We start from the raw sequence: 12327 nt of genomic DNA, 5'->3' as shown, positions 1-12327 counted from the left end.
TCTCAGGTGACATTGTTATGGGTATTCTTTCTATACTGAAAATAATCAAGAATGTAATTATTACATTTCTATATCACACTACATAATCTTTCTAAAATTATATAACAAAAACAAATGGCATATTGATAATGTATAATATATGTACAATCTTGGATGAATAGCTACATAAACATCAAATGTCACAAATTATTAGTTTTGCAATAATAGTATCAAAATAAATAGGGAGGCAGAATTCACTTTGGAATTTGTCACAAAATTTGGTTCCTGCATCTGCATTACTGTGGCATGATGTACTGTTGCTAATTGGTCATTGCTCAAAGTTTCGTGATAATTTTATATAAATCCAAGCCTACCATTCAGACCTGCTAGGGTGGAAATAATTGAGGATATGCTTGTACTGTTGAAGAGAAATGAAGAACTGGATTAGGTATTGTTTGATGGCAAGATGAAAACTATTCACATGCTGATCAAATTTTATAAGAGCCTCATTTTCATACTAAAGATGTGAATGTATATCATATAAAAAGGAGCATTTGAGGGACAGAAACTATGGGTTTAAGTGCCATAGCTGATTAAAAGATGTTAACCTTCACTCCAAATGTACTACTGTACTTGTGGGTGAGTACAAAGTAGTGTAGCTTAATCACTAAACAGAATTTAAAAATAACACATTAATTGGAACTGTACATTTACACTTATTTTAGCATTCAGTCAAAACACTTTCTAAATTATTGTAGCCCGATTCATCTACTGCATAATTGTTGCAGCATGCATACCGCCAAAACACTTTCACATGGTTGCAACTGCACTTCATTTCTGAAATAAGTGAGAATATAATAATATAGTCCAGTGCTCAGGGGTGAAATTCAAAAATTTTCCCTACTGGCTTGGTGGGACTCAGTCTCTAAAAGAAGACGGGCGGGCGTAGGGGTGGGACTCAATCTCTAAAAGGAAGAAGGCAGGTGGGCGTGGGCGGGGCCAACCGATTCAAAACATCCCGACCATCTTTCCTGAGGTGGTGCGAGTTGGTTAAATTTCATGCCTGGTCCAGTTCCTCTCCATCTCTTGTATACAGGACTGTATTCTATTGTATTAGTATTCTTGTATTGGTATTTTTGTTTATCAGCTATAATAGTTATCTGTACTGGCTGCTGCTTAGTTTCTGAGCCCAAAGTTATGATCAAGTCTTTAAAGCTGGAGATCAGGAATTAATAATTTTTTGGGGATTGAGGCCCATAACTGGCCTCTGAAGATATGCTATGAGCTGCACTCCAAAAGGTTGTAGGGCTAAATCTATAAATTTGATTAAATACACTTAGCATGATTTTTTTAAATGTTACATTAAACATTGGTGTGGTAACACCTTTTGGAAAGCCTGTGTGGGCCCCATTCAAGGTTAAGGGGCATTAACATATATAGCCTTGGAATTGCAAGCTGTGTTATTTCAAACAAGGATTATCTCATCAGCCTTGTAAATACTGTCAGAAGAGTAATTTGGGGTTCCATATTGAGCCAAGGTTGTGCAAGAATAAAAATGAAATCCAGACAGCTGTGAAACAGAAGAAATATTTATTCCTATAAGCAAAGAGTTTGCCTTTAGTTAAATGTCTATGGAGATTTTTAGCCATCTAGGAAAAAGTACCTAGAGTTTGCCTTTAGGGGCAGCTGCAGAGAAATGGGGAAGATAGAGTGACATAATATTATAGGGACTTTGTCCTGGGTATGGAAATGTCTGTATGCTTATTCTAGGGCAGGGGTGTCAAACTTGCGACCACACATTGTCATCACGTGACAACTTTTTCTCCCTTCACTAAACTGGGGGTGGGCGTGACCAGTGGGTTCCATCCCAAAGGCTGTGAGTTTTACACCCCTGTTCTAGGGTGACATTTGAGGGGCATGTTTGTGTAGATCAGGGCTGTCAAACTCACTTCGTCATGGAGTCATCATGTGACATATCGGGACTTTATTTCCCTTTGCTAAAATGACCAGGGGTGGGTCCAGCACGTGATGTATCCAGCCCACAGGCCATGAGTTTGACACCCTTGGTGTAGATATATCATCTACTGTGTTTATTCTTGTAAACATGCAGTTCTGCTGGAAAACCCAATTTAATTAACACTATTTGTCTTAACAGACCTTATCCTTTGATATGTGGATTAGTCTTGGTAACTTATATGGGGGTTTGAGGAAATTTGAGTGAAAGATTTCCCATTTGCTATTTTTACTTGATTAACTTCATTTCAGCTTGACTGTCAATTATCTAGTGGAGATGCTCTCAGTCCATTGTGGATTCTGTTGTTTTAATGGAAGATAGAAACAGTATAAAGAATATGTTTTTATATAAAACTTCTCACAATATTGATCACAAATTCATTAGCCAGAATGGTCAAGGGCATCTTGGTGGCCTTTTTGCTCATTCATGATCAGAGGTCGTTTTCCTCTGTATTAATTCACTCCTACTTTTGAATCATGTACAAATGTCAAAATAATGAACAAAACATCAAAATATTAAACAATTGCATTAACAAAAATAACTTGTAAAACCTGTAAAGTTTTACAGCTTTACTTTTAAGAAAAGTAGTGCTCTTTTCAATGATTCTGTTCCTAATCCAGTTTGTGGTTTCTCATACTACTTAAATGAGGCCATTTCTATTTATAGTATATAAAAGTATGCAAGGCATTACAGCAGTCTTCAACTGAGCTGGTGTAGCAGGGCTAAAATTATGTTTTGATTTAAAATTTAAGAACATTTTATAACACAAAATTGACTATGCTCAAGTTGACTAACTTTTATACCCTTCTACTGCTGCTCGAAATGTTCCTCAGATGATTCATTTCCTCATATTGCACAACCATCTCCAGCTAACTATAATTCTTTTTGAGAAAGATGCTACTTTGAGTATGCATTTTTCTTTGCAAGAACGTTTTTAACTTTAGATACAGTGTGAATAAAAGCTTTTCAGGGGCTTGAAGGGCAGTGAAACCCAGAGTCGCAGCTTTTTTCCCGCAGCTTCACATCTCAGGATTATTTTTGTTTCCTGACACCAAAAGATTCTTCATGACAAACAAGGCAGCCTCTCCAGATTCAGATCTCGGTGTCACAGAGTTCGGCAGCTTTAAATTCCGTGCCTAAGATTGAAAATACTGTGAAACGATAAAGCAAAAGAAGGCGTTTTGGACATGGGGGACGTTGTGAAAAGAATTACGAAGCACAACTGACGCCGCGTCGGCAAACCCTACTTCGAACGCGTCACTATCGTTGCCAAATGTCGTTTTCGCCGACTCAGGTGCGCCAACAGGGCGGCAGCAACCGCCTCCCAAGCGAAGAGCGGGCGCTCGCTAAGTATCGCGATAAGCCGCGCGCGGGAAAGCTAGTTGGACCCCCCCACACACTTTTTTTTTTTTACCGTCTTCGTTAATCCAAATAACAAGCCCTCCCCTCGGCTTGGAACGAAGAGTACTGGAGGATATTCCGGTAGGCGGACACCTCCCCCTTTTCCACGGTGCCGATTGGCCAGCACAACTTCTGTCGTCGATGGACTACGCGAAAACATTGGCGGGTTGCTATTGGCCCCGCGCTCGGGATAGAGCCGTGCGCAGATCGGCAGGGCGGGTGTGTGGGGTCGTGTGCAAACCGCGTGTGGCGCAGCCAGCAGGGACTCAACGGCAGCGGGTGGCTGGTCGGGTCTCGCGCGTGAGCTAAGGAGGAGGGGAGTCCTTTTGGCCCAGTCGGCCATTCCGAATCGAGCCGTCGACGGGAACGAAAGTCCGTGAAAGGTAACCGAAGCGACGGAGTGGTTTGCGAGAGTGTTCGTCGGTTAGGGGGGCCTCTGTGGGCGGAGTGAGTTGAGGGAAGGAGGGCGCTGGCTGGTTCCGGCCTACTGCGCGGGAAAAAAAAAAGCCCAGCCTTAATCCGCGTTTCTTTCCAAGTAAGCGCGGGATATCGGCCACCCATCGTGGATCGTCGGTAGGTAATCGCTCCTGGTGACCGCGGCGGGACATCCTGAAATTGCGAGGTAAAACGAGGAGGCAAGCCCCGCTCGACGCTCACCCCCCCCGCCCGGGCCTGTATGCGAGTCCAGGGCGACGGGATGTGAAGTTTTACGCGGGCCGCGGCCGCTTTTGGAGGAGAGGCCTCCTGCGGCGCGGTGTTACTGCGTGGGACTTGAAAAGAAAGCGAGGTGGGAAAACGTGGGGAGGCCGAGGCCCACATCCAACGCTTGCTTTTCGGACTCGCTCGTCTCAGGAAAGCTGGCGCTCTGGCTGGTGGCGCCGCGGCCTCCACGTGACCCTCCACGTGTTCGCCTGCCTAATTCTTAAGCGGCGTTTTCCCAGGGCATTATGGTTCGGGATTGGCGTGTTTAGTAGCCCTTTTAGCTCACCTCGCCCTTTTTAGGCGCTGATTGATATTGGTATGTTCCTGAGGGGGAGGGAGAAATACAGCACTCCCGCTTCTAAACGCCTTTGTCTCGAAGCCAGCCCGATTTGGTGGAAAAGTTCGTATACCTCTGCTGCCCTTTTTAAGGTCCAGGCCGCAGGCAGATTTTGAGAGATTTTAGCATGATTTGAGTGGCAGGCTCTCTATTCTAAAATTAAGGGTCGAATCGGGCAGAGATAAAAATTTTGTCCTAGTATCTAGGAGTCCTGGATTGGTTACTGTTTTCAAAGGAATAGAATGGAGAAGAATGTAGGTGGGTCAAGATGAATGCAGTCTGAAGAGATCGGTTTCAAAAATATTACCAGATAATAAAGTCTGAAATAGAAATCACAGTGGAGTACTAATTAATTTAGAACCTAGATAGCCACAACTGGGCAATGGAAGTAAAAATACCACATGTCCAATTTAATACTGGATAAAGACTTAAGTTGGCCTTAAAAACAGCTGGTGTTTATCTGTTTAGTAATGACTGCAGATCCTTTGATAAGAAGATGGCATACTTAGGTATGCTGGCTATAATACCTTTATGCTAGAAAATGTATCAGAATTAAACATTTGAGAATTCAATGAATTTACAAATGTGGGGTTTACTTCTTAATAAAGCAAATAATAAAAGTAAGTAACAAATTGCACCCCCCCCCCAATACATTATAATTCTTAAGATGTTTAAAATGGATCAGCTAGAAAACATTGCCTATACCACTGTTAACATATGCTACTGCTTCAGTTTGGGAAAGAGGCAAAAGTTGCTATTGATGGATAATAAGGATAATTGTTGCTGCTTTAATTATAATTGTAATTAATTATAATTATAATTATAAAGTGACCAGCTCTGATGTATTAATGTGAAGTTAACAGTGCAGTTATTTGAATAAATCCTCAATACAAAAAGCTGCCCCACAGGCTTAGCAAGTTAAACTCTACAAAAATTGAATTATTTTTAGTGGCAGTTATAATGCTTCATTGATTTCCCTAATAAATTTGTGACAAGCTGTTTTTCTTGCTGCAAAATAAGCAAAGTCCTCTATAAGGGAGACTGGATAGGTCTCAGTAGCAGTGTTGCTGTAAAAGCGGTATAAAACAATTGGTGTGCCTTTACACTGACAGCAAACATAAATTTTGTGTATATTTTGAAAATGTTGAGTATTAAAACTACCTGGGAAACGGTTGAAGAGCCTGCCTGATTTGTCAGATCTGTGCAGTTTCACCTGGGCTGGCATATTTAATAGCTGTTGCTAACAGGTAAAATTAGAGTCTGGGTGAAAAGCTTTGGAAACAATGATTTTGAAGAACTTCATACCTTTTATAAGGCAGATACTATGCTGATAGATTAGGACATTGTTATAGGTATATACATGGATATCTATGGATTCGCTGAATTGTGGGGACAGGTTTCAGCTGCAGAGAGGAAGGATTGTTTGCTAATGTGAATATTCTTGGTTGGGGACATATAGTAGCAATAACAAATCCCAAAAGTTTATAGAAGTACTATCAGTAAAAGCAAACGTCTACAATATATATATATTTCTGATTTCTCTCAAATCAGCTCATTGTTAAGGTAGTAAAATATGGTTTGGAGATTGAGAGAAAGATATTATTTGGAGGAATTATGTGGGAAGAAATGGGAGAAAAAACAATTTTATGTATTATGTAGGCCTGAGTGTTTCCAATATTGCTATAAATTAAGGTGTTTATTAATATATTATCAACAGTTTACAATATTGGAATGTTATTTGTTTTCTGAACAGAAATTTTTATTTAGCATCTAAATTATCTTAATTTCATACTTTGGATTCACACCAAAACACAAGGAAAACTTTTATGTAATAGTTATTGATGTATATCTGTATGTATTTTCTTAACTGGGTCTTGTTTTAGATACACTCCAATGAGCATCTATACTGGAAAATAATTATAAATAATTATATGAAGAAAGAAATTAGGTTAAATGAAAGTGAGGAAATAATAGGAACCAAAAATAAATGAGAATGAAGCAGCAAATAAAAAGAATGGGATGAGATGAACATTGCCAATAGTAGAAACTAAACAAAAGATAGACAGAAAAGTTATTTGAATGAGTGGTTAGTTTAAATTAACCTAACACCCTGGATTGTGCATTATTCTAGATAGCTGTCAACTGGATTACAGGCTTTTTTTTTTACCCATTGTTTCTGTTGATTGTAAAAAGGGCTTTATCTTCACTCTAAATAATTGCTCTCTAAAAGTGGGATTTAGGTAAGGATTATTTTTAAGTGTTCTTTAAGTGAAATAACTTCAATAGTAAATCAAGGCCTTTGAACACTATAAAAGTGTGAAAATATGTGTACCTATTCATATTCTAAGCCCTGCCTGTATTTTGAGAATTGACTAGAAGATACATAGCTAGTTTCATCAACCATTTGTGGGGCTTAGAGGAGACAAACCAGTTAAACAAGAATGTAATTCTTTCAAATATGAATAAATTTCAGGTTTGTGATGGTAGAAATAGACAATACACCATTTTTTAATTTATTTAATATTTGTTGCTATGGCTATTCTAGATTTAGTAATTTGGAAACTGAAAGTGGGAACTTGAATATTTTTGGATCAGTTATACTTGCAAACCATCTTGCTCCTTAGATTACATTTTAAAAATATGATTTTGGTAGTCATCTTTGAAGATTAAAAGAATGCCTAGGTGTCAATACCAGATTTTCTAATGTGGTTTTTCCCAGTCTCTGGCTCAAGTCACTGCAAAGCTTAGACTGCAGTGAGTCATATTCAAGGGAAGAATTTAGACTCCAACATTCTTTATATTTATTTTTAAGTGGGCCTCCACCTGTTTTATCTATCCATGTCCTTGCTATCTGATTTACTTTAAAATCATAGTAGTACAGCATCATGTTAAACTGACACCTGTCTATTTCAGAAATAAGAACCAATGTTAGTCAATGCAATTTGAGACGGCTTTTAAAAACTATGAAATAAGCATGATTGTAAGAATTTAAGTTTTTTTATTTAATTTGATGGACATATGTCTTCTAACACAATCTTTTGAAAATGGAAAGGGTCCTTCCCTAGAAAATCTTAGTAACAATGTGAATTGAGTTCCATGTTTCCAAATATAGCTTTTTTCAGTACAGTTGTTTTATATGCTCCTTTTTTCTACTCCTTGCATCTTCACAGAGATGATTATTTGATCTAAACATCAACAGTAATGTGTATGTCTCAGTTTTGTACTGGACTGTACTAAGCAAAAATGCAAATTTTGTTTCAGTATAAGCGGAAGGTTATGTGCTTTGAAATATATAAGATATATATCTTGACCATGTGTTTTGAAACTGGTGATAGAGGTTGGGGGGGGGATTACTAGCTAAGACATGCATTTATTTCTTAATAAATGAGACTAATTCAAAAGGATCTGCTTATAACATGGAGCAAAAAGCACATAGAGGGAATGGGGTATATGTGGTATGGATTGGAGGGTTACCACATATTTCTCAGGTTATGCTTTTTTATGATATGCTACCTGACTCTCATGAGCAAGAGCTCTCATTTTCTATTACCAAAGGTCTGGATAAAGAAACAGGTCTTCCTGGCCCCTCTAAAAATAGCAGATTGGGGATCATCCAGATCTTGGGAAAATACATGTTTTGGAATTGCATCTGTCAGTATATCTTATATGTGCTTGTATGTGTATTCTATACAATTCATTTCCCCTTTGGAAATTGCATTGTGGATTAAAAGCCCATTAATACTATATGTGGATGTGTAAAATAACAGTGTAATTTGAGATAATGAATTGTAAATAGGAAAATTCTGGAAAAAAAAAATAGAAACTTTACAGCTCGGTTTTAAAATAGTTTTAAATGATAATTGAATAATTGCACTTGTTGCAATCCCTTATTTTTGATCGACAGATTTTAACTTTAAGCATTGTTTGACATTATACATATTGTCATAAATGTGAAGTGTTATTCTCATAATCTATGTGGCAAAAATAAGCATTTTTATACAAATTGTTCTTATTAATGTTTTTCTCTTGCTTAGAGAACCTAATTGGAGCAATGAGCAGTAACGAGTGCTTCAAGTGTGGGCGTACTGGCCATTGGGCTCGAGAATGCCCCACCGGAATTGGTCGTGGCCGTGGAATGAGAAGCCGTGGCAGAGGTGAGTTTGAATCCATAGATCTAACCGTAATTGTCCTCTTCCTTTTTGCTATATGCAAGATTGAGTAGCAATAAAGTAGACTTGTAGCCTTATGGATTTAAATTAATTGAACTAATTGTCTTTCTCAACAATAGGCTTCCAATTTATGTCATCATCACTCCCAGACATCTGTTACCGCTGTGGTGAGTCTGGCCATCTTGCCAAGGACTGTGATCTTCAGGAGGATGGTAAGTATTAATAAACAATGAAGAATAAATACTTTGTAACAGTTAAAACTTCGTTAAGTACATGTCCCACAATGCTATCAAGGTTTTATAGTCTTGTTTATATTCTTTTTCTTATTGTGGAAGCCTGCTATAACTGCGGTAGAGGTGGCCATATTGCGAAGGACTGCAAGGAACCCAAGAGAGAGAGAGAGCAGTGCTGCTACAACTGTGGCAAGCCTGGCCACTTGGCTCGTGACTGTGATCATGCAGATGAGCAAAAGTGTTATTCTTGTGGGGAATTTGGACACATCCAGAAGGACTGCACCAAAGTCAAATGCTATAGGTAAATATTGGTCTTAATGCTAAGGTGGGCATTAATCCTATACTAATATTTCAGATTGAAAGGACTGATTAACACACTAATATGCAAGAGCTTTTTTCAGTTGCCTGTTCCTGCAAGCATCCCATGAGTTTAATTTTGATACTTTATTGTAACCTCTAAATTCTATCCAGAATTTTATGAATACTAAAATTGCTATGTTGTGCTTTAATGTTCAGTATGTATTAATACTGCAGATTATGGGACATTTTTTTTCTCTTGACTAGCAATATGTTTAAATCCACTTTGTCACAAATGCTTCAGAAGGTTTATGTACATATATTTTTCATGAGGCTAATGTTGGTTTTGTCTTATTTCAGGTGTGGTGAAACTGGCCATGTAGCCATCAACTGCAGCAAGACTAGTGAAGTCAACTGCTATCGTTGTGGGGAGTCAGGACACCTTGCACGGGAATGCACAATTGAGGCTACAGCTTAACTGTTTTCCTTTGTCGCCCCTCCTTTTTCTGATTGATGGTTGTATTATTTTTCTCTGAATCCTCTTCACTGGCCAAAGGTTGGCAGATAGAGGCTACTCCCAGGCCAGTGAGCTTTACTTGCCGTGTTAAAGGAGGAAAGGGGTGGAAAAATCGACTTTCTGCATTTAACTACAAAAAAATGTTTATGTTTAGTTTGGTAGAGGTGTTATGTATAATGCTTTGTTAAAGAACCCCCTTTCCGTGCCACTGGTGAATAGGGATGGATGAGTGGAAAGAGTTAAGTCAGACCAGCAAAGCCTCCCTGGGTTCCATGGAAGTGATCGCATGCAGGAGGAAATATGCTGGAAGTGTCTGAACTTCCACAGTAATTAATTCTATTACAATAATGGCCTTGGATTGTCTGACCTCAGTAACAGTTTTAACACCAAGTATTTATATCGGGCCTTACCAAAAGCATATAGCGAAGTGGAATAAACAAACAATGCACATGCCTGTTAATGGCCACAAGAGTGAGGGAGAAATTGAAGTAACCGTAATACAATAAATGAATGTCTAATGCGAGGTAACAAGGGAATGGGAAACATTAAATATTTCAAACTAAATCAAACCCAGAACATCAGTGCTTGAGCATACACAATTTGGAGCTATTCAGGACTTGAAAAGAACTGCATTTTCACAGAAATCAAGATGTTATTTTTGTATACTATATCACTTAGACAATTGTTGAGTTTCATTTGCTTGTAATCAGTTTTTAAAGTCAGATGGTAAAAGCAATTGAAGTCCTAGAATATAGAAATGTAATTTTAAACTATCAATAAAGCTGGAGGAGGAAGGGGAGTTTGACTGAAGTTTTTTTTTGTTTGGAGTTTATTTTTCAGGTACATGATAATATTACATAGATAAATGTAGAAAATGCTGAACAATTGACTATTGTACTAATGTATAAACAAAGTTAATTCCTGTATCATTTAAACTGTAGAATTTGTTAAATATATCACTTCAGAAGCAGTATTTGCATTTTTTTTTCTCTTAGGTGACAAGTGTGATATAATTAGGAGTGCTTATTTACTCCTGTAGGTAAAGTAAGCTACAGTTCAGAATGTTTAGACAAAAAAGTACATTGGGAGCATTAAAGCTTGCAGGTTTACCACTGGTGGAATGGTGGAAGGAATACTGAGATCATATAAAGGATAACACTGTTGACATAGAAAGTATCTTTACATTCTTCTCCTGCTTTTCAGTACCTAACTCACTAAAAATCAAACTGAAGCTATCACAGTCACAAAAAAATAAAACTATAACACTGAAAATATAACGTGCACCATGTAAATATTTTTTATAATTTATTGTTTCACATAGATGACTGAAATCTATCTTTTAGAACTATCTAGCAGTACTGTGACTTAATATCAGAACTTAATCTGTGACATGTTAATAGACATAAAAATTCTGATATTTGACAAACACTGAGCACCTTGAGCTAATACTGCCTTTGTTGGGAAAAGAGTGCAGAGGCTTAAGATAAACAGATTGAAGTTCATTCAGATGATCATATGTTCTCCTATAAAATGGCTGCCATCATTTGTTTTCCTCAGGATGCAGTTTTGAAAGGGCATAATGGCCTGATCAAAAGAGATCTCGACCTCAGAAAAATGGTTGTTGGGGATGATAAAGATGGCTATAAAGTCCTTGCCAAAGAATTTGGCTTCAATCAATTCGGAGTCACAAACATTAAGAGAGTGCAATACTATCACATTCTTAAAAAATGGTATGTCCAACAAAAGTTACCCGAATAAGAAACACTACTGTGGAAATTCATAACCTCGATAACAGCAAATGATTTGCATGTTATTCACATTGCCTTGTATCGGTGGTAATGAGACCAGAAAAATAGGAAAAAAAAAATAACTTGGACAACGTCAAAGTAGGAACCACTGCTCTCTAAAAAGCATATTGTCATATATGTTTGCCATAACAACCTGGGTGATGGGGCAGACTATTGGAAACTGTTCTCTGGGGACAAATAAAATGTCATGAATGACATTGTAAGTTTAGAAAAAAACTATTCCAACAAAACCCACCCCAACTTTGAGGCAATGCTCAAAGTAACAATTTTGGATTTCTTTCCGACCGCAGGACCAAGGCTGCTTGAAATCATTGAGTGTTAAATTCTACATTGCATCAGCATATTCTACAGGAGAATGTTAGGGAAGTCAATGATCTGAAGTTTAAATGACAGGGATTGCAACAGAAAGATCCAAAACAACTAAATCTTAGAAATGAATGGCTGAAGCATTCATTTTTGGAATGACCAAGTCGCCCTGACCTTTATTCAGTTTATGGTATCTGAAGCAAGCAGTTATGTGAAACAGCCCAGTACTGTAAAGAATGAGAAAACCTTCACGTGCAGGGAGAAATTTAGCTAAAGGAATTGCTAAGAGATGCCACCAGTTACTAAGTCTAAAATGTTACATACTTTTTCTAGCAAAGACATGATACAGTACTCATCTTGATTTATAGTGCTTAAATTCAGATTACATACCATATATCACAGTGCTGTACGCTTGCAGATAGTTGGAAGGATTTCTAACACATATCGCCACTATATAAGTGTCACCCAGAGTAGGACAAATACAGCACACCTAAAGGTTGAGGGCAACACCAAAATTAGATCAATGACAAGGGCGAAGAAATGAACCTGAAGGAAAATAGTGCA

The 12327-nt window shown here is 37.9% G+C and overlaps 1 protein-coding gene across 3 annotated transcripts; it reads left to right on the top strand.

The window, feature by feature from the left end:
- Positions 1–3642: 3642 nt before the first annotated feature.
- CNBP (CCHC-type zinc finger nucleic acid binding protein) lies at positions 3643–10619 on the top strand. 3 transcript variants are annotated; one of them, XM_026677048.2, is made up of 5 exons: positions 3643–3777; positions 8468–8587; positions 8722–8814; positions 8938–9136; positions 9493–10619. In XM_026677048.2, exons 2-5 carry the CDS (start codon positions 8485–8487, stop codon positions 9608–9610), a joined length of 513 nt encoding a protein of 170 aa, XP_026532833.1. In that variant the 5' UTR covers positions 3643–3777; positions 8468–8484; the 3' UTR covers positions 9611–10619. The 3 variants fall into 3 exon arrangements, with proteins under 3 accessions (XP_026532833.1, XP_026532824.1, XP_087810964.1); XM_026677039.2 differs by having other exon boundaries at positions 8935–9136; XM_087954838.1 differs by having other exon boundaries at positions 3680–4016.
- Positions 10620–12327: the final 1708 nt, after the last annotated feature.

Source organism: Notechis scutatus, chromosome 2 (assembly GCF_049901735.1).
Source record: "Notechis scutatus isolate UNSWTSFEM ecotype Mainland chromosome 2, rNotScu1.2, whole genome shotgun sequence".
Lineage (NCBI taxonomy): Eukaryota > Metazoa > Chordata > Lepidosauria > Squamata > Elapidae > Notechis > Notechis scutatus.
Note: the sequence above shows the minus strand (reverse complement) of the source record. Positions and strands in the feature narration are given on the sequence as shown.